Source organism: Schistocerca piceifrons, chromosome 1, assembly GCF_021461385.2.
Source record: "Schistocerca piceifrons isolate TAMUIC-IGC-003096 chromosome 1, iqSchPice1.1, whole genome shotgun sequence".
NCBI classification, from domain to species: Eukaryota; Metazoa; Arthropoda; class Insecta; order Orthoptera; family Acrididae; genus Schistocerca; species Schistocerca piceifrons.
Window position 1 is genome coordinate 204,752,357 of NC_060138.1, and position 27,153 is coordinate 204,779,509.

Here is a 27,153-nt window from a genome sequence, read left to right on the forward strand (position 1 = left end):
TGAGGAAGAGGAGGTGGGTCCCGCTGTGACGGAGGACGGAACTGTTCTAGGCAGGGTTCAATTTGGATAGTGTCTTGGGGAGTTGGATCATTAGGAGTAGGATTAGGATCATTTTTCTTCATGGCAAAGTGATACTTCCAGCAGAGAGTACGAGTGTAGGACAGTAAATCTTTGACGAGGGCTGTTTGGTTGAATCTGGGAGTGGGGCTGAAGGTGAGGCCTTTGGATAGGACAGAGGTTTCGGATTGGGAGAGAAGTTTGGAGGAAAGGTTAACTACTGAATTAGGGTGTTGTGGTTCCAGATTGTGTTGATTGGAATTTTGAGGTTTTGGAGGGAGTGGAGCTGGAAGTGGGAGGTTGAGTAGATGGGAGAGACTGGGTTTGTGTGCAATGAGAGGAGGTTGAGGTTTGCTGGAAAGGTTGTGAAGGGTGAGTGAGTTGCCTTTCCGGAGGTGGGAAACCAGGAGATTGGATAGTTTTTTGAGGTGAAGGGTGGCATGCTGTTCTAATTTGCGGTTGGCCTGTAGGAGGATGCTCTGAACAGCCGGTGTGGATGTGGGAGAGGAAAGATTGAGGACTTTTATTAAGGATAGGAGTTGACGGGTGTGTTCATTGGCTGAGTTAATGTGAAGGTGAAGGATTAGGTGGGTGAGGGCAATGGATTGTTCAGTTTGGAACTGGTATAGGGACTGATGGAAAGAAGGGTTGCAGCCAGAGATGGGAATTTTAAGTGTGAGGCCTTTGGGGGTAATGCCAAATGTCAGACAAGCCTGAGAAAATAAAATATGCGAGCGTAATCTGGCTAGGGCCCATATATGTGGGCCACATCTGCTGGGGGCCCAGTCTCTTGCTCGTGAGGCAACAGCATGCTCATTCGACTCGAGGCAGCCGCACAGTACACACAGCCATGCCTTATGGTTATAATAGAGGGAAACATTCCACGTAGGAAATATATATCTAAAAACAAAGATGATGTGACTTACCAAATGAAAGTGCTGGCAGGTCGACAGACACACAAACAAACACAAACATACACACAAAATTCAAGCTTTCGCAACAAACTGTTGCCTCATCAGGAAAGAGGGAAGGAGAGGGAAAGACGAAAGGATGTGGGTTTTAAGGGAGAGGGTAAGGAGTCATTCCAATCCCGGGAGCGGAAAGACTTACCTTAGGGGGGGAAAAGGACAGGTATACACTTGCGCACACACACACACACGCGCACGCGCACGCGCACGCACTCACACACACACACACACACACACACACACACACACACATATCCATCCTCACATACACAGACACCATACACTAATTGGTGTCTGTGTATGTGCGGATGGATATGTGTGTGTGTGCGAGTGTATACCTGTCCTTTTTTCCCCCTAAGGTAAGTCTTTCCGCTCCCGGGATTGGAATGACTCCTTACCCTCTCCCTTAAAACCCACATCCTTTCGTCTTTCCCTCTCCTTCCCTCTTTCCTGGCGAAGCAACCATTGGTTGCTAAAGCTAGAATTTTGTGTGTATGTGTGTGTGTTTGTGTTTCTATCGACCTGCCAGCGCTTTCGTATGGTAAGTCACATCACCTTTATATTTCCTACCCACCACCTTTTGCACATTACAATAACAGAAATTTTTCTGCAGGATAGGAGTTGTCAAGAAGAAACTTCCCTGGGCAGTGAACTCACTGATGGCATAGCCAAACTGGCTACCAGCAAACCGACTCTTGAGATTGGTATACCGGAAACAAACCTCCAATTGGTATTATGCCGTCAAGTTTTAGATGCCTGGAATATGGACTGGCTCACACTGACTTTGCCAGGCAAATTGCAGGTGATAAAGGAGAGTACGAATCTGCAGAGTCCTCAGTGCAGACCTCTCGCAAAGACTCTACCATCCTGTGCAGGTTTCGCATTGACCATACCTGGCTGACACATAGTCATCTTCTCTGTTGCAAGGACTCACCCCACTGTCGTCGTCGTCCCCATTTGACAGTGGTCCTCATTGTGCTGGACTGTCCCAATATGGCTACCCTGAAGCGGACTCTTAATCTCCCTGACTTGCTACCCCTAGTGTTATATTTTATTCATGAAATGGTGTTTTACCACTCTGTTTAGGAGAGGCCACTTAACCTTTTCGGCCCATTGAGGGCTTGGCAGAACACTCTGTTACCACCTCTGTACAGACTGAGCTGCAGCTATTTGGGTTTGGTGGTCCTGCCCAGTCCTCACACTACCTGCTTTTTTACTCTTCTTCTGTCCCTCTTCTGTGATCTGTTAGTCTTGTGCATCTTTTGTCTCTCTGTGCTTCTCTTGCCCTGTGCATGTTGCTAGCCTTTCCAAGGGAATCTTGGAGCAGAGTACCTCTGGTAACTGGCAGGTGCCTGGGGATGTATGTACCCTCATTGCTCTGTGCTTTCAGGGGCTTCTGTCTGCTCCCTGGATGGGGCAACTTGCATGCCTTTTTTTTTTCTCTGTCTCCCTTTCTTCTTTTTGTCCTGTACCTGAGCTTTGCTGATGTTCATAGACCTGGGGTTCTCTTCCTCTGGATCTTGCGCATAGGCTATCTCTGATCTACAGTCATATAGACTGATCGGTTTGAGGACAAAAGGACTGGTGATCCAGTAGTTTGGTCCCTTTAACCAACCAGTCAACCAGCCAAGGAGAAGATTTTTCAATTTGCTTCCATATTTTACTTTGCTATCATCTCAGATATTTTATATCACTGGATAAGTGATGAAAAAAATTGTTACTGCATTGTGCACCTGTTTTTGTGCTAAAGACAACCTGAATGAGGAGTAGTGAATGTCATTTTTACTTCTGCTTTTGCAGTTAGGAACATCGTTATTCCCTTTGAAATGCTGTGGATTATTTGCAACGAACTTCATGAGGGAATACCCAACTGCTTAAACAGATGCCTACAAGATGATTGTGGGTGAACATCAGTTAGAGTCTCGGTCCGGCACACAGTTTTTATATGCCAGGAAGTGTCATATCAGCACACACTCCGCTGCAGAGTGAAAATCTCATTCTGGAAACATCCCCCGGACTGTGGCTCAGCCATGTCTCCGCAATATCCTTTCTTTCAAGAGTGCTAGTCCTGCATGGTTCGCAGAAGAGCTTCTGTAAAGTTTGGAAAGTAAAAGACGAGATACTGGCGGAAGTAAAGCTGCGAGGACGAGGTGTGAGTCGTGCTTGGGTAGCTCAGTTGTAGAGCACTTGCCCGCTGAAGGCAAAGGTCCCGAGTTCGAGTCTTGGTCCGGCACACAGTTTTAATCTGCCAGGAAGTTTCATCATATATTATTCTTACAGTGCATTTTTGAGCAATGAAGACTTTCTTTCTTAAAGAAGAGTTACCCCAGAACATTATTACTTGTGACAACATTGAATGAAAATGATTTGCCTTACCCCAACATATGCAATGATTCTAAGTGCAGCTGTGGCTGAACTAAGTTGTTATAGGAGTTTCAAAGTGTGCTTTCTCCAGTTTAAATTCTCGTCACTGTGAACACTTAAAAGTTTTGAAATTTTCACCCTATTTGTTATTTCCTCACCATGTGTTACACTTACTGTTAGTGTAGTATGCCTAGATGTGCAATGTTATTAATTGCCTCATGAATGTAAAAAAAAAATCTTGCTTTCTCTGCAGACTTCTGTGCAACTGAAAACTTCATAAGTTCTAAGGGAACTTGCATTACATCTCACGTGGCTTAAGACTCCCCACCAAATTACGCTTTGTGTTGGCAGCGGGTACTGATTTGTCTTTGGCAGAATTTGCGAAGAAGGCTAACCACTTAGAAGATTTTTTTGTTAGGTAGTTTCTTCATTTTCTGGGTGCGGCCCTGGGATGTGACCCCAAGCAAAAATTACAGCTCTGCCAAAGCACTGCCCTTTTATGCCTTGTGTATGCAATACTTACCACCTTCTGTATATGTGCATATCGCTATCCCATGTGTATTGTCACCTCAATCTATGAGGAACAGTAGTAGACCTGAGACTGAAGCTTTGAGAACCAGATACGTGATTTCTCGCCATTCAGAATAATGTCCCCAGAGTGCAGTGGTTGTATTATTAGGTAAAACTTTGTGCATTCTTTTGGTTAGATATGACATTATCCATTGGTTGGCTATACCATCAATCTCATAAAACATCAGTTTATATAGGAGAATATTGTGATTCACAGAGTCAGATGCCTTAGATAGGTCGCAGAAAATACCAATCGGCACTTTTTTAAATTTGTTGAGTGAGCGTATAAGTGGCATTCTCACCAGAACAACTCCTCTGAGGCCCAAACTGTGACATTTTCTGGGGATATTATTGTTGCTCAGATGAGATATTATTCTAGAATACATGAACTTCTCAAAAAATTTTGGGAATGATATGAGCAGTGAAACAGGTTCATAGTTATTGAAATCTCTCCTATCACTTTCTTAAAGGGTGGTTTGACAATGGCGTACTTCAGTCTCTGGAAAAAGCCATTGAGTTAGTGATGCACTATATATTACAGATAAATCATAAATTACTATACAGAGTGATTCTTAATGACATTAAAAACCCCTGAAGTGATGTAGAGAACTTTGACATAAGTAATTTGATATAAAACACTTTTGGGGTCACAAATGTCGGGAAATACCCCAAAACTAAATTTTGAACATGTGAGTGCCACCAGATGATGTACCTCACCACACATGCAGGCGTTGGGCTTGTTAATCCTACTCTTACTGATAGAGGTCACTGCCACATATTGCTTTGCTGTGTTATTCTGTTTTCGTAATTGTAAACTGAATCATTGTAGTATTGGATTACCACTATCGCAAGCACTACCATATAATGAAGAACGAATACAGAGTACCCAAGTGGATCAAAGTGAAACACTGCCCCTCTTCCAGCGGGGGTAGGATCGACAAGCCCAATTCCTACACCTGCGAATAGATATGTCATCTGGTGACATCACATGTTCAATATTTGTCATTCACTTTTGGGGTATTTCCTGACATTTGCAACCCAATGTGCCTTATCTCAAACTACTTGTCTCGACTTCATCTACATCACTTTAGGGGTTTTTAAACATTAATAATAATCTGCCTGTATAGGAACAAATCTTTAGCATTCTTTTGGAAACACCGTCAAAACCAGATGAGCTTTTAATTTTGAGAGAATACATAGTGTTCCACTTTCAGGAGGCGAAGCTGGTGATCCATTCTTATGATTGAATTCTATGATAGTTACTTTTTAACAGAGTATTATGATTTTTCTCTTGGACTGTTTGTCCCTATACTTGTGCTGTATTTGAGAAATGATTATTAAATATATTTGGTACCAGTGACCAATCATTTATGCCCCCCCATTCAGTTCGATAGTCAGGTTATCCTGTTCTGTTGCTAGTTGTCCTCACCCTCAATTCACTAAATTCCAGTCTGTTCTAGGAATAACTGATTCCTGTCGTGATGTGCATCTTCATTGATTTTTTAATAACTTCTTAGTAATTTTGAATAGTGTTCATAATGTGCAACCACTACAGGGTCTCTACTTGTTCTTGCCAACAAATACATTTCCCTTTTCCTTTCACAAGATACTTCAATTCCTCTATTGTTCCATGGTTGTCTTACATGGTTGTTCAATGTCCTTGCAGAGTACCTATTTTGAAATAATGATATAAATTTGTCATCAAATAGAATAATTTTTTGGTTAGCATTTGGTTCAGTGAGTTACAGCAGGAATCATTAACTTATATACACTCCTGGAAATTGAAATAAGAACACCGTGAATTCATTGTCCCAGGAAGGGGAAACTTTATTGACACATTCCTGGGGTCAGATACATCACATGATCACACTGACAGAACCACAGGCACATAGACACAGGCAACAGAGCATGCACAATGTCGGCACTAGTACAGTGTATATCCACCTTTCGCAGCAATGCAGGCTGCTATTCTCCCATAGAGATGCTGGATGTAGTCCTGTGGAACGGCTTGCCATGCCATTTCCACCTGGCGCCTCAGTTGGACCAGCGTTCGTGCTGGACGTGCAGACCGCGTGAGACGACGCTTCATCCAGTCCCAAACATGCTCAATGGGGGACAGATCCGGAGATCTTGCTGGCCAGGGTAGTTGACTTACACCTTCTAGAGCACGTTGGGTGGCACGGGATACATGCGGACGTGCATTGTCCTGTTGGAACAGCAAGTTCCCTTGCCGGTCTAGGAATGGTAGAACGATGGGTTCGATGACGGTTTGGATGTACCGTGCACTATTCAGTGTCCCCTCGACGATCACCAGTGGTGTACGGCCAGTATAGGAGATCGCTCCCCACACCATGATGCCGGGTGTTGGCCCTGTGTGCCTCGGTCGTATGCAGTCCTGATTGTGGCGCTCACCTGCACGGCGCCAAACACGCATACGACCATCATTGGCACCAAGGCAGAAGCGACTCTCATCGCTGAAGACGACACGTCTCCATTCGTCCCTCCATTCACGCCTGTCGCGACACCACTGGAGGCGGGCTGCACGATGTTGGGGCGTGAGCGGAAGACGGCCTAACGGTGTGCGGGACCGTAGCCCAGCTTCATGGAGACGGTTGCGAATGGTCCTCGCCGATACCCCAGGATCAACAGTGTCCCTAATTTGCTGGGAAGTGGCGGTGCGGTCCCCTACGGCACTGCGTAGGATCCTACGGTCTTGGCGTGCATCCGTGCGTCGCTGCGGTCCGGTCCCAGGTCGACGGGCACGTGCACCTTCCGCCGACCACTGGCGACAACATCGATGTACTGTGGAGACCTCACGCTCCACGTGTTGAGCAATTCGGCGGTACGTCCACACGAGCCTCCCGCATGCCCACTATACGCCCTCGCTCAAAGTCCGTCAACTGCACATACGGTTCACGTCCACGCTGTCGCGGCATGCTACCAGTGTTAAAGACTGCGATGGAGCTCCGTATGCCACGGCAAACTGGCTGACACTGACGGCGGCGGTGCACAAATGCTGCGCAGCTAGCGCCATTCGACGGCCAACACCGCGGTTCCTGGTGTGTCCGCTGTACCGTGCGTGTGATCATTGCTTGTACAGCCCTCTCGCAGTGTCCGGAGCAAGTATGGTGGGTCTGACACACCGGTGTCAATGTGTTCTTTTTTCCATTTCCAGGAGTGTAAATAATAAATACCTGGGTGCAGTAGGGATGTGAAATAGAAGGAGCACATAGACTCAGACTTGGGTAAATAATGTTAATTCAGTTTATTGGTGGAATACTGGGGAAATGCAGTCAGTTAAAAAAAAGGAGGCATACAAATCACTCATCTGACCCTTCCTAGAATATTGCTCAAGTTTGTGGGATCTGTACCAAATGAACTAACAGGGTATATTGGGTGTATACAGAGAACAACATCACAGATGGTCACAGTTTTATTTGATCCATGGGAAAGTATCACAGAGATGCTGGAGAAAATGAACCGGCAGATTCTTGAAGATAGACGTAAACCATACTGAGAAAGCATACTTACAAAGTATCAAGAACAGGCTTCAAATGATGGCTCTAGGAATATACTGAAACCCTCTACATATCCCTCCTGTGGGGATAGTGAGGACAAGAATTGATAAATTACAACATGCATGGAGGCATTTAGTCAATCATTCTTCCCACACTCCATATGTGAATGGAATGTGAAAAACCCTAATAACTGGGCTGTACCATCTGCCATGCACTTCGCAGTAATTTGCAGATTATAGATGTAGGTTCAGAGAAGAACATCACAGATGGTCACAGTTTTATTTGATCGAAGAATAGCTTATAACTGTGTTGTTCATCATTCATACTGGTCATCAAACACCTTTGTAGGAAACCACACCTGAAGTAGTGTTTGTCTTGTAAAGACCTCCTTGTGTGGAAGATAACAATTTCTCAAAGCATTTCTGTAAATGTGGGTGTATTCATTCATTCATTCATTCCAAAACCAAAGAATAGCTTAAAAGTTTCAGTGACAGTAGAATCAATAATGTAGTGTAGCGCTCAACATGTGCTGCATACACTGTGTGACACAGTTTTTGAATGAAAATGGTGTATATGCATCACTAGGCAGCTGTCATATTTGCAACAATGACATAACATCTGTGTGGATGTTGGCATTTATTGCATGGACAGACTAGTAATGGGATGTTCATATCTGTTTGAAGAGTCTATTTGAGCATGTTGAAGAAATAGTGTAATGTGTGTGCAGTTTATTGAATGTTTGGATCAGTAATAGTTTAATGTTACATAAAAAAATAACCCCTTTGTTTTTTTGTCATAGTTGTGTGACTGTATTAGACAAGGAGAATTTGTGGTATGACATGCATAATGAGCCAAGTTTGCATAAAATGAAAAATATCCCCAGGAATCAGAAGGTAAAATGTTAAAAATAACTGAGCCAGTATTAAAAATGTATTCCACTTTTCAGGCTAGTGAATATATTTATTTTACCATGGCATTTGCCATCTATTGCTGCTATTACTGTGTTTGTGACAGATGTCTTTGTTGATAAAATTTACTTGAATTTTCCTTCGTTGCAAGTGGTTAAATATCTAAGAGCTTTGGAACCGCTGCTCCTCAGGTACTATCAAGTAGTGATTGCTGCTCTTCTTACCTAGCCATGCTACAGCCTATGATCTCTTTGGTGCCCAGTCCTGCACCTTATAAGATAACATTTTTGTTGAGCACCTACTTCGACCTTCTGGTGGCTGGGTTCCAAGCTGTGCTTAGCCACAAGCCATCATCTTTATTGTGTATGTGACCATTTATTATTTATCTTGATTGCTTCTTTTATGACTCTATCCCGCAAACCATTTAATGGCATAGGACCACATGAAGTTTGTAGTGGAGGTAGAGATAGATAGCACCTTGCTGTTTCTTTGCGTCGTACTTTGCTGAAAACCAGATGTGTGTCACAGCCCCGATGTTTAATGGAGACCAACCTATACGTTCCAGTGTCTGCATGTTACCTGCTACAATCATCCAACACCGAAATGGTCTATTCTGAGGATCTCGATGCATTGAGGCAGAAGCTGTTTCAGATGCTGAAATCTTGCCACAAGAATTCAGGCACTTACAAAAAAAATCAATAAAAACAGCTGAAACAAGTGACAAATTTTGCAAGTCATTTCACTAAATACATTTAAGCAGAAGGCCCCCGAGGAGGAAATGATGAAACTTGTGTTTTTTGCCATTCTGTGGCTCAGAGATTGGAAAGATTAACCCCACCTAAAGAGGCATTAAATTGATTCAGTCTTCAAGCTTCATACAAATTGTTCATACAAAATGTTTCTGTTTTCTCCAGTGCTAATCCCTCTTTGCATATGTGACCAATAAATATACTGTCAAAAGTACACCCATACATCTTTTCTGCATGTCTCCAGTTTTTAGCCGTCTGTCTCTTCATTTCAAGAATGAAAATGTCAGTTCTGAAATAAAAAAGGTTATACTTCTTCCAGTTATGTACAACAGAGATAGTATTTCTGTCTTCAACAGCTGAAGAAAAAATGTTACCTTTATGTAGATCGCAGAAATGAATTTTGCATGATGTATGTCCAATGAAAATATAACCAGCAACATATGATAGACTTATTGCAACTTACAAATAGAAGTAAAAGTAAAATTTTGATCTGCTACAGCTCATACTGCCACTGTCTATATTTTTGGTGTTTCCCTGGGATGAACTACTAGTATGGTGGTGTAATGAACTTATTTGGGCAGTCAGTGCCATCTGTTGTAATTTTCTTTGTGTGGATACTGTTTTTTTCTGCATTTGATTGAGCAGCTCAGTGTCATCTTCACATTTTCCACATCTCCTGATTAATTCCGCTTTTCATTTGCCCAAAGTGAATATGTTCAGTGTTCTCTAAGGTTATAATAAAGCATTTTGTGGCCTTTACAGTAAATGCGGCTCCTTCTCAACAGCTTTTTAAAATTTTGTGAAACTAAAAAAATATATAGCTGTTGATATAACCAGAATAAAATGCCGAAAACAATTTTTCATTGGAATCAACGAAGGTAAGGATAAATGCACCATATCATGTTGTCATCAAATTAATTCATGTGTACTTTTAGCTAGGATGTTGTACAAAGTAGAGTGAATACTTCAGGCTGGGTCTGGGTATTAAGTTTGTGATGCTTCACATTAACTTTATTGCAAAATATAGCTTCTACATATTCTAAATTTATCTTGGGGAAAATGTAAATCTCAACGATGTAAGTTTTGGTCATGGTGGACTACATCCAGTATGTCCTTCATCTGTCTTATACTAACAGATTTCTTTTTTCTCTTTGTACCTGCAGCTTCTGGAATCTGTAGCCAGATCTCGTGCTTCAGATTTGGGAGTGGTTTGTGATGCTATCCATTATTTGAGTAATGATTCCACAAAATCCGAAGATGGAGATTATATTTGTCGGAGCACTGATAATTTTTGCAGTGATGATGAGCAGCAAGAGGAACTCAGCAGGGCTCCCACTAGTGACACCTGTAAAACAGTACGTTTTGGACCTGTTTGTATCAAGGAATTTGAGAAAGATACATTGTCGTCATCAGGAAAAACAGCAACAAATTCTAGACCTCCCATCTTCAGAAGGTTGGGTGCCAGGAGGAAAGGAATATAACAGATTACTGTATTTGCAGCTCACAATATCTATTTAACGTATATCTTCTTGGTGTGTCCATCTTTAAGAAACCAATTTAGTATTCTTTTGTACGTTATGTTGTAAACATAGTATATTGCAAGATGATTGATGTACAGTGGATGTATTATTTACAGCAGAACTTTTTTCTAATAAAAATTAATATATATTACCATCAGTTTATCACCAGAAAATATATAATCTACCCTGCAGTTTTGTGAATTTTTGTACCAGTTTATCTGGTGGCTGCTGTCCCATCCCCCCCCCCCCCCCCCCCCCCCCCCTGTCCTCGCTCTCTCTCTTACCCTCTGCCACAAACGCATCTCCACATTTTCTTCTGTAGGATCTCAAACTTTCATTTTGTATTGAAATGTTTGTTACACTGAAGCACGTATAATATGACAGTTTTTACGGAGTTATCTAGTGACAAAGATTGTATACAAACTACACTATATATGTGGTTATAAGAGGTCTTATTATTCCTTTCTGTGTACTTCCCTTGGAATGTTAATTAAAGCAATTTTTGTGTAAACTATTAGATTCTGTATCCAAAAAGATCAAGATTCTTGTATGGTGTTGTTAAGAAAGAAATTGGGGTGAGCCACATGTAGTTTACTTGGAGGCACTACTCTGAGAGGTGCAGTGAAAGACCTCAAGCACATCATCCACTCCCCCACCCCTTCCCCGAAAGGGTCAGCTTTTAAGGGAATATATAAAAAATCAAATCGTGCAGCTTGAGATGTTTGGTAAGGATACAACTTGTGGCATATTCCATACTAAGATTTAAGGTGTGTTGAATTGGTCTGAGTGAGGCAGTATATACTGCAGCTGAAAATTGATATTTTCAAATCAATCTTCTTTCACAGACAGTTAACAAGCCAGGGAAATATGGTGGTAAATGCCCTAATAAGCAAAACAGAGGCAATGATATCACAATTGAGAGCCTTGACAGGGAAATAAATTAATATTTATCTTTGATGGAAAGCTGATCTTGTTGCTTGTGATGAGTGACATTCTTTTATTTTTGAATGTAGATTTTGCTGCTGACCACACCAGATTCCAATGTACAAACAGCTTTCTTATTTTGCTCCTTGAACTCATAAGGAAAAATTGTTTTCTTCAGAAAGTCAAGGATAAGAAATTTTCAGTTCAGGAATTGTGTTGTGGTTCAGGGCGTTTCTAAGTGTATCTTGCCTGCTTATTGTCAGTAACTTAGGTATCTGTTACAATTTTAAAAATTTGTCAAGAACATTACACTGTGTAGCCTTTATTCTCAAAATTTTGTAATAATTGGTATTGTGTTTGTTGTATTTTGAATAAGTATTGTAAAAAAGGTCTCTGTATTCCAGATTGTGTACAAAGAGTATTACGGCTACTGCTGGCACAGTTGTAAGACTATTTTATTTGCAATTGTTAAATGATTACTTGGGTTTTGCATCTGAAGCACTACCAGATTTAATTATTTATATTTGTGGATTGCTTTACATTTTAAAAGCATGTCACGAGGCAGTGTTGACTGAAAATGATCTCAGTGTTTCTTTAGTTACTATTCTTATTGGTCGTAACCTGTGTTTGCAAATCATAACATATGTTTTTGTATGTTATACTACAATTAAATTCAAAAATTATTTTCAATTGTAGGACATAATAAATGTCTAAGAAGTTAACCAAAAAGTGAAAATTGGTTTTATGTTTTACCTTATTTACCTCAAAGGGATCCTCCTCCCCTCCCCCAAAACCATCCCTTGCAGACATTTCAGGAATTCCTCACATCCAATGTTGCCTCCCAGTCCTTCTTGAAAAACATCCCGACAACCTCCAACATCACCCCAGCTGAATCCCGTGCCATTAAGGAGCTGAAAACAGACCGCTCTATTGTCATCCTCCCAGCGGATAAAGGCTCCACAAGTGTGGTACTTGACCGTGTGGAGTATGTGGCAGAAGGACTGCGTCAACTCTCTGACACCTCAACCTACAAAGCTGTTACCCAGGATCCCATTCCCTCCATCCAGACTGAGCTGCAAAAAATCCTAAAAATCCAAGGTCCCTCACAAGGCCGCACAACGGCTTCCATAGACTTACTCACTCCACCTGAGCCACGTACCCCTACCTTCTACCTATTACCCAAAATTCACAAAGAGAACCATCCTGGCCATCCCATTGTAGCAGGCTTCAAAGCCCCAACAGAACGTATCTCAGCTCTGGTAGACCAACACCTCCAACCTATCACCCGCAGACTCCCATCCTACATCAAAGACACAAACCACTTCCTAGAACGCCTCAAATCCATTCCCACTCCTCTCCCACCTGAAACCTTTCTTGTCACCATAGATGCTACATCCCTTTACACAAACATCCCACATACCCATGGTCTCTCTGCCCTTGAGCACTACCTCTCCCAACGCCCACCCGAAGATCTTCCAAAAACCTCGTTCCTTATCACACTTACTAACTTCATCCTCACCCATAATTACTTCACTTTTGAAGGCCAGACCTACAAACAAATCAGGGGAATGGCCATGGGAACCAGGATGGCTCCGTCCTATGCCAACCTCTTCATGGGCCGCATGGAGGAGGCTTTCCTGAAGACCCAACAGCTGCTTCCCCATGCCTGGTATAGGTTTATAGATGACATCTTTGTGGTCTGGACTCATGGTGAAGAAACACTCCTTAATTTCCTCCATAACCTCAACTCCTTTTCGAATCTGAATTTCACCTGGTCCTTCTCCAAAACCCAAGCCACCTTCCTGGATGTTGACCTTCATCTTGTTGAAGCTCACATCCACACCTCTGTCCATATCAAACCCGCAAACAAACAACAGTACCTTCACTTTGATAGCTGCCATCCATTCCACATCAAACGCTCCCTTCCCTACAGCCTACGTATTCGTGGCAAACGTATCTACTCTAGTGATGAATCCCTCAACAATTACATCAATAACGTGACCAGTGCTTTCCTCTCCCGTAACTATCCTGCAGACCTTGTCCACAAATAGATCTCCCGAGCAATACATTCCTCCCCGTTCAACAACAATGTTCCTACCCCCAGACCACACAGAAGCATCCCCCTTGTCACCCAATATTATCCTGGCCTCGAATACATCAACAAATTACTCCGCCAGGGATATGACTTTCTCAAGTCAACCCCTGAAATGAGATCATCCCTTGACAAAATTCTCCCCACATCACCCAGAGTTGCCTTTCGTCGCCCCCCTAACCTCCGTAACATCCTTGTTAAACCCTACAATATTCCCAGACTACCTTATCTACCCAGCGGTTCGTGCCCCTGTAACTGACCCCGCTGCAAAACCTGCCCCATGCATCCCCCCACAACCACCTACTCCAGCCCCGCTACTGGTAAAACATACACAATTCAAGGCAGGGCCATGTGTGAAACTACACACGTCATTTATCAGCTGACATGCCTGCACTGCACAGCCTTTTACATCGGTATGACAACAACTAAACTGACTGAGCGCATGAACGGACACAGACGAACTGTCCGCCTAGGAGATGTCCTATACCCAGTAGCGGAGCATGCCCTCCAGCATAATTCTAGGGACCTAGGAACCTGCTACACCGTATGTGCCAATTGGCTTCTCCCACCCAACACCAGTCCCTCTGAACTGCGGAGATGGGAACTTGCACTCCAACACATCCTTTCACCCTGCCTTCCCCCTGGACTGAACCTACGTTAAACAACCTCACTCCCATTTACTCTTCAGTCTTCTCCTCTTTCCCTTTCCTCTTTGGCCATTCGCACGTCTTTTCATCCTACATAGTTGTGTTTATCTTTATACTGTATACCTCTTTACTTCTGTATGCATCCTCTTTGGTTTGAAGCTGGCACAGTACTTACAGTAGAATATCTTTGGCTTTCCTCTGACAACCATGCTTCCATCCTTGCTACCATCCCTGTTTTCCTTTCCCTGTTGCTTCATAACCTGGGTTGTGAGTAACTGAATCCACTTTCCCTTCTTCCCTTTCTTTCCCCTCTCTCCTCCCTGATGAAGGAACATTTGTTCCGAAAGCTGGGAACCTAAGTTTTCGATTCTGTTTTTTGTGTATCTATCGGCTGTACTGAGCTGAGGTATGTATTGGCCAGCCCCTCTATCTCTTTGTTAGTATTTGTTTCTTACCTTATTTTGTCTCAGAGAGACAAAATTCAAATGTTTGTAAAACAGAGATCATTTCGCTAAGCTGTATTCTGGAGGAAACAAAAACAAAACTGTATGGCAATGTTTGTAAAAGATATTCCTTGTCTTTGGCACCTCCCACTAACTATATTATTGTCTTCAGTATTATTCATTGTTGTAGTTGGCTGTGATGAGTAGGTGAATACAAAGAAGAATAGTGTGTTTGTGATGACAATAAGGTGCTGGTGTTGTTGATTACAGTGTAATAATCACCAATAGTTAATTAACAATATATTTTCATGTTCATCATGCTTCTCAGTGATATGTACCATGTTTAAGGAAAGATTCGGTATGAGAGGTTGAAATAAACTTAAAATTGAGTTTTTCTACAAACAACCACACACTCTTATGTGTAACTGGAAACTTTAGAGAATCACTCAGCTCACTAATAGTTATGTCCCTATTATAGTGTGATAATTGGAGAAGATTTTAATTGTCCCACAATCAGTTGGGATAATTACAGTTTTTGAAATAGTGAATGTGAGAAGGCATTCTACAAAGCAGTATTAAACGCTTTCTTTGAAAACTATGTTGGGCAGATAATTTGGAATCCCACTCGTGCTGCAAATACATTTAATGGCAACAACTAGACCTGACCTCTGTGAAGACATCCACATTGAAACTAGCATCAGTGATAGTGAGGAAGTTTTACTAAAAATGGCAACTAAAACAAGTAGGAAAATTTACATGTTCAACACCTCAGAGAGGAACTTTCAGCATGCGTCTCTGGGCAGGAACATGTAGAGAAACTGTGGCTCAGGTTTAGAAGCACTGGATCAGTATGTGCCTTGTAGAACAGTTCATGATGGGAGGAACCCTCCATGGTATAATGCCTCTGTAAGGGAACTTAAAAGAAAAGCAATGACAACTGCCCAATAGGTGCAAAACAAAGTGTAGGGCTGTAGATAGAAAAGCAGTAAATAAATTGTATTATGCTGTCAAAAAGACGTTACATAAAGACTTAAGTGAATGTTGTAATAGAATTGTATTGAAAGACCTCTCATAGAATTGTATTGAAAGACTTCTCACTAACCAAAAGAAATTCTGGCTGTGTGTCAAGGATTACAGTGATACCAAAGGACACAGAAACCAAAATTATGGCTAGCAAAGTAAAAGCAGAATTGCTGAAGTCCGTTTTTGGATGTTGCAGGGAAGTGTGTTGGGACACTTGCTGTTCAGTGATCTGGCAGACAGTATTAAAAGTAATATCAGACTTTTTGCAGGTGATGCAGTTCTCTAGAATGAAGTGGAGTCCGAAAGTAGCTGCACATATATCCAGTCTTGATAAGATGAAAATGGTGCAAATGTAGACAACTCGAGTAAAATTGTGCGCATCACTAATTGTGAAAAGTAGTATCCTCTCATTACACTGTCAGTGAGTCCTCATTGGAATCAATCAACTCATGAGAATACTTAGGTGTAGCAGTTTGTAGGGATATGAAATGGAATGATCAGATAGGCTCAGTTGTAAGAAAATCAGGTGGTAGAAAGTGGTTCATTGTTAGTTTACTGGGAAAATACTATCAATGGTTGCATACAAAACCCTGATGCATCCTATCCTAGAATATTGCTCAAGTGTGTGGAATGTGAGGGACCAGTATTAATTAGGATTAATAGGATATTGAATCTGTTTGTAAAAGAACTTTCAGGAACCAGGTGCTAGCAATATTGGAGTCTACTTTGGTGTCTGTGTCGACCACTATACCTCAACGATATTGTGAATTCTTACCTCTACCCCCTCTGTTTGGTATATTTCACCACAGATTTTCCATTGCCGTATTTTGTATAGTCTCTCTTTCTTGCAACAAGCTACTTTATTTTAACTATGTATGTTAGTTTTTGCTTCTCTGATGTAACATTGATGCCACAATTCACAGATTTACTTTGAAAACTTCTGCTGAGGTGAAGAGAAATTGCCTCGAAATGTGACAAATTAGAATGGACATCCAATACTTCATCCAACTGATTGATATTGTGTAGGTCATTTGTAAGATGGTCAGTTGTGAATCCATTAATTGCTGCTGTTTTTATTATAAACCATTGAGTCTGAGTAGTCATGTCATCTATTGTGATTAACCAGCATATAATTTAGCAGTTCACTTATAACTAAGTTAATGTTATATCTAAAAACAAAGATGATGTAACTTACTGAACGAAAACGTTGGTATGTTGATAGACACACAAATAAACACAAACACACACACAAAATTCAAGCTTTCGCAACCAACGGTTGCTTCATCAGGAAAGAGGGAAGGAGAGGGAAAGATGAAAGGATGTGGGTTTTAAGGGAGAGGGTAAGGAGTCATTCCAATCCCAGGAGCGGAAAGACTTACCTTAGGGGGAAAAAAGGACAGGTATACACTCGCGCGCACACACACACACACACACACACACACACACACACACACACACACACACACACATCCATCCGCACATATACAGATACAAGCAGACATTTGTAAAGGCAAAGAGTTTGGGCAGAGATGTCAGTCGAGGCAGAAGTACAGAGGCAAAGATGTTGTTGATTGACAGGAGAGGTATGAATGGCGGCAACTTGAAATTAGCGGAGCTGGAGGCCTGGTGGGTAACGGGAAGAGAGAATATACTGAAGGGCAAGTTCCCATTTCCGGAGTTCTGATAGGTTGGTGTTGGTGGGAAGTATCCAGATAAGCCGGATGGTGTAACACTGTGCCAAGATGTGCTGGCCGTGCACCAAGGCATGTTTAGCCACTAAGTTAATGTTAACTAAACTGATAACATTTCTAAGTACAAAAATGTTACCTCTTAGTGCGCTGCTACTTTGTAAAATTCTGTAGGGAAGGTTCACAATTGATACCAAAGTGGTAAGTAATATTTGTGAGTTATATACGTCTACTTTGACATCGACATTTACATCCATACTTTGCAAACCACTGTGAAGTGTATGGTTATTCCCAAAATACCACAGTTCACATTCCATTTGTGTACGGAGTGCAGAAAGAATAAGTGCTCAAATGCCTCTGTATGTGCTGCAGTTAGTCTAATCTTATCATCCAGTATCTAGAAGAATGATAAATGTATTCCTAGATTCTTAATTTATATGTGATTCTGGGCACCACGGAAGTAGGCTTTCACAGGCTGGTTAGTATGGTGTTACATACCACTCCAGAGGAGGGGTGTGTATTCTTACTCACAAATGAAAACCATAAACCAAAGTTATAATAAAGATCAGCACAAATATACAAATTTGTTGCATGTGGAGAACTACACTGAGGAACAGCATGTCTTCAAAATGGCATGATGTTCACAGTAACTTCACGAGAGGAGCTGCCTGTGAGGACAGAAATACACATTGAAGAGCCAAGGAAACTGGTACACCTGCCTAATATCAAGCAAGGCCCCTGCGAGCACACAGAAATGCTACAACGTGACGTGGCATGGACTCTACTAATGTCTGAAGTAGTGCTGGAGGGAATTGACACCACGAATCCTTCAGGGCTGTCAATAAAACCGTAAGAGTATGAGGGGGTGGAGATCTCGTCTGAACAGCACGTTGCAAGGTATCCCCGATTTGCTCAATAATGTTCACGTCTGGGGAGTTTGGTGGCCATTGGAAATGTTTTAACTCAAAAGTGTATTTCTGTAGCAATTCTGGACATGTGGGGTGTCGCATTGTCCTGTTGGAATTGCCCAAGTCAGCCAGAATGCACAATGGACATGAATGGATGCAGGTAATCAGACAGAATGATTACGTACATTTTCTCCATACCTGTACACATCCATCCGCTTACTACAATTTGAAATGCGACTCGAACGACCAGGCAACATGTTTCCAGTCATCAACAATTCAATGTTGGTGTTGACGGGGCCAGGTGAGCTATAAAGCTTTGTGTTGTGCACTTATCCAAGGGTACATGAGTGGGCCTTTAGCTGCAGAAGCCCAGGTCGATGTTGTTTCATTGAATGGTTCGCACGCTGACACTTATTGATGCCCCAGCATTTAAATCTGCAGCAATTTGTGGAAGGGGATGCACTTCTGTCACATTAAATGGTTCTCTTTAGTCGTCATTGGTCCCTTTCATGCAGGATCTTTTTCCAGCCGCAGCGATGTCGGAGATTTGATGTTTTACGTCATTCCTGATATTTACAGTGCACTCATGAAATGGTCGTACGGTAAAATCCCCACTTCATCACTGCCTCGGAGATGCTGTGTTCCATCGTTCATGCGCCAACTATAACACTACATTCAAACTCACTTAGATCTTGATAAACTGCCACTGTAACATCAGTAACTGACAACTGTGACAGACTTTTGTTGTCTTATATAGATGTTGCCAACAGCAGTGCCATATTCTGCCTGTTTACTTATATCTGTATTTAAACACACATGCCTATACTAGTTTCTTTGGCACTTAAGTGTATAAGCTTCTAGCATCATAGGCTTACGTTGGAGAACAGCAACATCCTCAGAGAATGTATGTCGATGTCGCTTACAATGGTTATAAAGGAACTCGAATGAACTGTTAATGAAAGGTCATTCTGATTCCATCACTCCTTGTATAAACTTGTATGTAGAGGATTTATGTTGAACATTCTGATTTGATACTTAATTAAAATATAATATAGAGGATAATTGTCACTCACCTTGTTGAGGAGATGAGGTGCAGACAGGCACAAGAAAAATACTGCCAAACAGGGTAGGGGTGGGGGACAGTAAAGTGCTGCATGTGGGAGCTTGCAGGGGTGTGGTGGAGACAAGGTAAGGCAGTTGGGTGCAGTAGGTAGGCTAGATGGAGGTGGGGAGGGGGAAGGAAGGGGTGGAAAAGAAGAGGAAGGGATAAAAGGAACTGTGGACATGTTTGTGGAATAGAAGGTAGAAGGCTGTGTAGTGCTGGAGTTGAGGGCAGGGAAGGGGATAAGTGGTTGAACGATGGGACTAATGGAGCGTGAGCACAGGGAGTTTACGGGGACATACGAGATAATGCAGGAAGAGTTCCCACCTGCACAGTTCACAAAAGCTGGAGTTGGTGCAGGCTGTGAAGCAGTCATTGAAGTGAAGATCATTGTGTTCTGCAGCATGCTCAGTAGTAGATTGGTCCAGCTGTCTTACGTTGAGGAGGGCCAGGTGAAGTGAATGGGGGAGACAGTGTTGAGGTCCTGGAGGAATGTGATCTTCATCATCTGGATCGAGGGTGGGGACACTGTATCAGCATTCTTCCAGAACCTCAACACCTTCTCCCGCATTCACTTCACCTGGTCCTCCTCAACACAAGCCACCTTCCTCGATATTGGCCTTGACTTCAAAGATGGCTACATTGGTGCCTTTGTCCATATCAAACTTACCAACCACCAGCAATACCTCCATTTCAACAACTGTCACCCAGTCCATACCAAGAAGTCCCTTCCATATAGCCTAGCGATCTGTGACCATCACAACTATATTGATGAGCTGTCCCTCTTCAAATATATCAAGGGTCTCGCTGAGGTCTTCACAGACCAAAACTATCCTTCTAACATTGTACAGAAACATATCTCTTGCGACTTATCTCTCCAGTCTTGCGCCCTCCAAGAGTTCCACTGTCCAGCCACAAAGTTGCATTCCTGACATGACTTAACACTATGCCGTCTGGCGACACTGCAGTGGTGTCGTGTGCAAAATAGTGGTCAGCAGCCGGTGACATCACAGTGGCGTGTGTGTAGTATCGCCCAGTGACCCGTGCCACCACATTCGTGTCATGAGCATAGCATCGCACAGTGGCTGGCGACAGCACTTTAGTATCTTTTGCATTCTGTTTAGGTAACATTAAGTTACACATGTCAACAAGTTTTTGGTTTTTGTAAATACTAGTGCCCTTTCATCATGGCAGATGAAAGAAACAATACGATTATTTACGATGAATGTGCGGACGTCTTCTCTGATGTTCAGGATGACTTGGCCGATTGGGAAGGAGACACTGGATATCAAAAAACAAAAGTGAAGGAGAATTGTCAGAATATAGTGAAATATGTCCAAGAAGATTTCAGCAAACACTATGGTTGCCAACTGATTTGGATGAATCAGACGAAGAAGACAGTCCATAGTAGTCGGACTTTGATGTACCGATGGTCAATAATAAATTTGAAGGATCTCCGGGTCCAAATATATTTCCCAAAGATACACAGAGTGTTGAGGATATTGTAGAATTATATATTGTGAATGACCTATTTGAATATGTTAGTAAACGGGACCCGAACTTAGAAAATGGTTTGGGCTTGCTGTCCTTATGGGAATTGTAAAAAAAGCAAGGATAGATGATTATTGAGCAACGAATCCATTGATAGACACACCGATATTTCGCAAAACAATGTCCTGCAACCAATTCAGACAAATATTATAATTTTTATATATTTTTGACAACAGCAGTAAATTGGATAATGCTGACCGTCTTTTTCAAAGTGCAATTCGTAATTGATTATTTTTCCAAAAAGTTTAAGGAAACTTTTAATTGAAATCAAAACACCTCAATTGATGAAGGAATGATACCATGGTGTGGTCAGTCAAATTTTAAAGTTTACAATCCATCGTAAATTACGAAATATGGTATACTCATTCTATGCTGTGTGATTCGAGTAAGAGATACATTTCCTCATTCAAGATATATTCCGATGTTGGACAGCCTTTAGCAAAAAAATCAGTGATGGAACTATTGACACCTTCTTATGGAAAATGGCATCACCTTTACATGGATATTTATTATAACAGTGTAGAACTTGCCAAGAAGTTACTTAAAAAGGAAATTCAAGTTTGTGGAATGATACGGCAAAATAGAGGATTTCTGGAAATTTTAAAGCGTGCAAAAGCCAGTGTGTTTGAAGCTTGTCATCAACAGAAAGGTGAAGTACTCACACAGGTATGGAGAGCTTTGATAACTAAAATGATATGAATGATCTCTACAATACATAATGTCACCCTGACTGGCGCTCAAAGAAAATGTAAAAAAAAACAATTACGCAAAAAATACCTGAAAGTGTATTAGACTACAACAAATGTATGAAGGGAGTGGATCGGGGAGACCCAATATTTGAGCTATTACCCTATATACAGAAAATATATAAAATGGTCAAAAACTGTTTTCATGCACCTATTTAACTGCACATTATATAATGCATTCTGTACATTTCAATGCAGAACACGATTTTTTATTGAAAGTGTCTGATTTGTGGATAAAATACCATGTACCTGCTTCTGAGCAAAATTTGTAGGTTGCCACAACATCGCGTACGTCTCATCATGATCCAGTTGACAGACTTTCTGGTCACATAAAGCAACAACATTTAATACTTATTTCCAAAACAAAGAAACTGCTATGTATGTTCAAAAACAAGAAAAGAACAACAAACTTAATGAGCCAGTCTTGTGGAGCTGCATTACATCTTGCAGCCTGTTTTGCTGCATATCATATGAAAGAGAAATACTAAGTACCAAAGACATTGCAAATAAATAAACATATGTGAAACAAACAAATTTTTTATTAATGATATGAATATAATAGAGGGAAACATTCCACGTGGGAAAAATATATCTAAAAAGAAAGATGATGAAACTTACCAAACAAAAGCGCTGGCAGGTCGATAGACACACAAACATTGGAATGACTCCTTACCCTCTCCCTTAAAACCCATATCCTTTTGTCTTTCCTTCACCTTCCCTCTTTCCTGACGAGGCAACCATAGGTTGCGAAAGCTAGAATTTTGTGTGTATGTTTGTGTTTGTTTGTGTGTCTATCGACCTGCCAGCGCTTTTGTTTGGTAAGTTTCATCATCTTTCTTTTTAGATATAAACAAATTTTTTATTTATTTATGAATGTATATTTTCAAAACTTTATGAAAGTAGGAAAACAAGTTGCAGATTAGTAAAACTTAACAATTCATAATCACTGATAATGTCAATAACAGCCAGTGAGAAGCCAAGTAATCAGAATTAGCGCTGCCGGTGCTAAGCAAATCAATTTGTACAAGATGTGCTCAAGGCAAAGTGCTAATACCACTCAGATCTGGAGCACCAATCACATTCTCTGCCTGGATTCTGAATACCTCTCGTCGTGCCCTGAAATGAGAAATACCCTGCCCACTACCCTTCCCACCCCTCCCACAGAGGTATTCTGCTGTCCACCAACCTACACAATATACTTGTCCATCCCACCACAATCCCTGCTCTCAACTGCTTACCTCATTGCTCATACACTAGTAATAGACCTCGATGCAAGACTTGTCCCATACATCCTCCCACCCCTATCACCACACCAGTCTGGACACAATCATCACATGCCCCATCAATGGCAGGGATACTTTTCAAAGGAGCTGTGATCTACAAGATAAGCTGTAACCATTGGACTGTATTCTGTGTAGGAATGACAATCAGTAAGCTGCCTGCAAAGTGTTAATAACCACCCAGATCTGGAGCAGCTGCATCCCATTCTCCCCCAGGATTCTGACCACCTCTCGTCATGTCCTGCAATGAGACATGCCCTGCCCACTACCCTTCCCACCCCTCCCACAGTGGTATTCAGCTGTCAACCGAATCTACACAACACTCTTGTCCATCCCGACACAACACCTGCTCTTAACCACTTACCTTATGGCTCATACCCTTGTAATACACCTAGATGCAAGACTGTCCCCATACAGCCTCCCACCCCGTCACCACACCGATCTGGACACAAGCATCACATATCCAATCAATGGGAGGACTGCTTTTGAAAGGAGCAGTGTTCTACAAGATAAGCTGCAACCATTGTAGAGTATCCTGTGTAGGCATGACAATCAGCATGGTGCCTGCAAAGTGTTAGTAACACCCATATCAGGAGCAACAAAATCCCTTCCCTTTCAAGGTTCTGACTACCTCTCGTTGTGTCCTCAAATAAAAAATGCCTTGCTCACTAACCCACCCTCCCCTCTACAGTGGTATTCCAGTGTCTGCCGAATCTACACAATATACTTGTCCATCCCCACACAACCCCTGCTCTCAACCCCCTACCTCATGAATCATATGCTTCTAATAGGCCTAGGTGAAAAACCTGTCCCATACACCCTCGCACCCCATCAACACGCCAGTCTGGACACAACATGTCAATCAGCAAGCTGCCTGCAATGTGTTAATTACACCCAGATCGGGAGCAACTCAAGCCCATTCTCTGCCGGGGTTCTGACTACCTGTCCTCACGTCCAGAAATGAGAAATGCCGTGCCTATTACCCTTCCCACCATCCCACAGTGGTATTCTGCTGTCTGCTATCAAACCCTTACCTCATGTCTCATATGCTTGTAATAGACCTAGATGCAAGACCACCAGCTCGCTGCCTGCAAAGTGTTAATACCACCCAGATATAGAGCAACGGAATCCCATTATCTGCCAGGGTTCTTATTACCTCTTGTCATGCCCTGAAATGAGAAATGCCTTGCCCACTTACTTTCCCACCCATCCCACAGTGGTATTCCACTGTCCACGGAATCTACAGAGCATACTCGTCCATCCCTACACAACCCCTGCTCTCAACCCCCTATCTCATGGCTCATATGCTTGCAATAGACCTAGATGCGAAACCTGTCCCATACATCCTCCTACCCCATCACCACACCACTGTGGACACAAGCATCACATATTCCATCAATGGAAGGGCTACATTTGAAAGGAGCCATGATCTACAAGTTAAGCTGCAACCATTGGACTGTATTTTATGTAGGTATGACTATCAGCAAGCTGCCAGCAAAGTTTTAATACCGCCCAGGTCTGGAGCAACTGAATCCCTATCTGTCCCAGAGTTCGGACTACCTCTGGTTGTGCGCTGAAATGAGAAATGCACTGCCCACTACCCTTCCCACCCCTCCCACAGTAGTAATCCGCTCTCCACCGAATCTACACAAGATACCCATCCATCCCTTCATAACCCCTGCTCTCATCTCTTTACCTGATTTTCATACACTTGTAATAGACCTAGATGCAAGACCTATCCCATACATCCTCCCACCCCATCACCACACCAGTCTGGACTCAAGCATCACATATCCCACCAATGAAGGGGCTACTTTTGTAAGGAGCCATGATCTACAAGATAAGCTGCAACAATTGGACTGTATTTTGTGTAGGTATGACAATCAGCAAGCAGAAAGCAAGGTGTTAATACCTCCCAGGTCTGGAGCAACTGAATCCCTATCTGTCTAAGGCTTCGGACTAACTGTTGTCAGGCGCTGAAATGAGAAATTCCCTGCCCATTACCCCTCCCAACCCTCCCACAGTGGTGTTCCGCTCTCCACCGAATCTACACAATATACTCGTCCATCCCTACTCATCCCTGCTCTCAACCCGCTACCTAATGGCTCATATGCTTGTAATAGGCCTAGGTGAAAGACCTGTCCCATACATCCTCCCACCCCATCAACACACCAGTCTGGACACAACAGGACAATCAGCAAGCTGCCTGCAAAGTGTTAATAACCCCCCAGATCTTTAGCAACTTAATCCCATTCTCTGTCAGGGTCCTGACAACCTCTGGTCGTGCCCTGAAATGAGAAATGCCCTCGCCACACTCCTTCCTACCCTCCCACAGTGGTGTTCCGCTGTCCACTGAAACTACAGAAAACACTCGTCCATCCCTACACAACCCCTGCTCTCAACCCCTTACCTCATGGCTCATATGCTTGTAATACACCTAGATGCAAGACCTGTCCCATACATCTTCCAACCCAATACTACACCAGTCCGGACACAAGCATCACATATCCCATCAAAGAAAGGTCTACTTTTCAAAGGAGCTGTTATGTACAAGAAAATGTGTAACCATTGGACTTTTCTGCCATGGTTTCTCTCATCGTGTCCTGAATAGAGAAATGCCCTGACCACTACCCTTCCCACCCCTCCTACTGTTGTACTCCGCTGTCACCGAATCTACACAATATACTCGTCCATCCCCACACAACCCCTGCTCTCAACCCCTTACCTCATGGCTCATGTGCTTGTAATAGTGCTAGATTTAAGACCGGTCCCACACATCCTCCCACACCATCACCACACCAGTCTGGATACAGGCATCACATATCACATCAATGGCAGGGCTACTTTTGAAAGGAGCCGTACTGTATTCTGTGTAGGGATGAGAAGCAGCAAGCTGCCTACGAAGTGTCAATACCAACCAGGTCAGGAGCAACTGAATCCCATTCTCTGCCACGGTTCTCACTACGTCTCATCATGTCCTGAAATGAGAAGTACTCTGTCCACTACCCTCCCCACCCCTCCACAGTGCTATCCCGCTCTCCAACAAATCTACACAATACATTCCTCCATCCGTACACAATCCCGGCTCTCAACCCAGTACCTCAAGGCTCTTACGCTTGCAATAGACCTAGATGCAGGATCTGTCCCATACATCCTCTCACCCCATCACCAAACCGGTCTGGACACAAGCATCAAATATCCCACCAATGGCAGGGCCACTTTTGAAAGGAGCTGTGATCTATAAGATAAGCTGCAACCATTGGACTGTATTCTGTGCAGGCATGGCAATCAGCCATCTTCCTGCAAAGTGTTAATACTACACACTGTCCTGCCCGCAACCCTTCCCACCCTCCACAGTGGTATTCCGATGTCCACTGAATCTACAAAATATACTCGTCCATCCCAACACAACCCCTGCTCTCAACCCCTTACCTCATGGCTCATATGCTTGTAATAGTCCTAGATTCAAGACCTTTCCCATACATCCTCCCACCCCATCATCGCACCAGTCTAGACACAAGAATCACATATTCCATCAGTGGCAGGGCTACTTATGAAAGGAGCTGTGATCTACAAGATAAGCTGCAACCATTGGACTGTATTCTGTGTTGGCATGACAATCAGCAAGATGCCTGCAAAGTTTTAATACCACCAAGCTCTGAAGAAACTGAATCCCATTCTCTGCCAGGGTTCTGACTACATCTCGTCATGTCTAGAAATGCGAAATGCTCTGCCCACTACCCTTTACGCTCCACCCAATGTGATATGCTCCTGTCCACCGTCTCTACACAATGTACTCATCCATCCCCCCACAACACCTGCTCTCAACCCCGTGTCCTGAAATGAGAAATTCTCTGCCCACTACCTTTCCCACCCCTCCCACAGTGGTATTCTGCTGTTCATCGAATCTACACAATATACTCATCCATCCCTACACAACCCCTGCTCTCAATCACTTACCTCACGTCTCATATGCCTGTAATGTACCTAGATGCAAGATTGGTCACATACAACCTCCCACACCATTGACACACCAGTCTGGACACAAGCATCACATACCCCATCAATGCTGGGGCTACTTTTGGAAGGAGCCGT

General features: G+C 42.7%; 1 protein-coding gene across 1 annotated transcript in view; it reads left to right on the forward strand.

Moving 5' to 3' along the window:
• The window catches only part of LOC124802633, a 221,811-nt gene extending 210,956 nt beyond the window's left edge, over positions 1-10,855 (forward strand). The window contains exon 9 of the mRNA XM_047263557.1: positions 10,298-10,855. Within this exon, the coding sequence (XP_047119513.1) occupies positions 10,298-10,615 (318 nt within the window). The 3' untranslated portion in view covers positions 10,616-10,855. The remainder of the gene's footprint in view (positions 1-10,297) is intronic.
• The last annotated feature ends 16,298 nt before the right edge of the window (positions 10,856-27,153 follow it).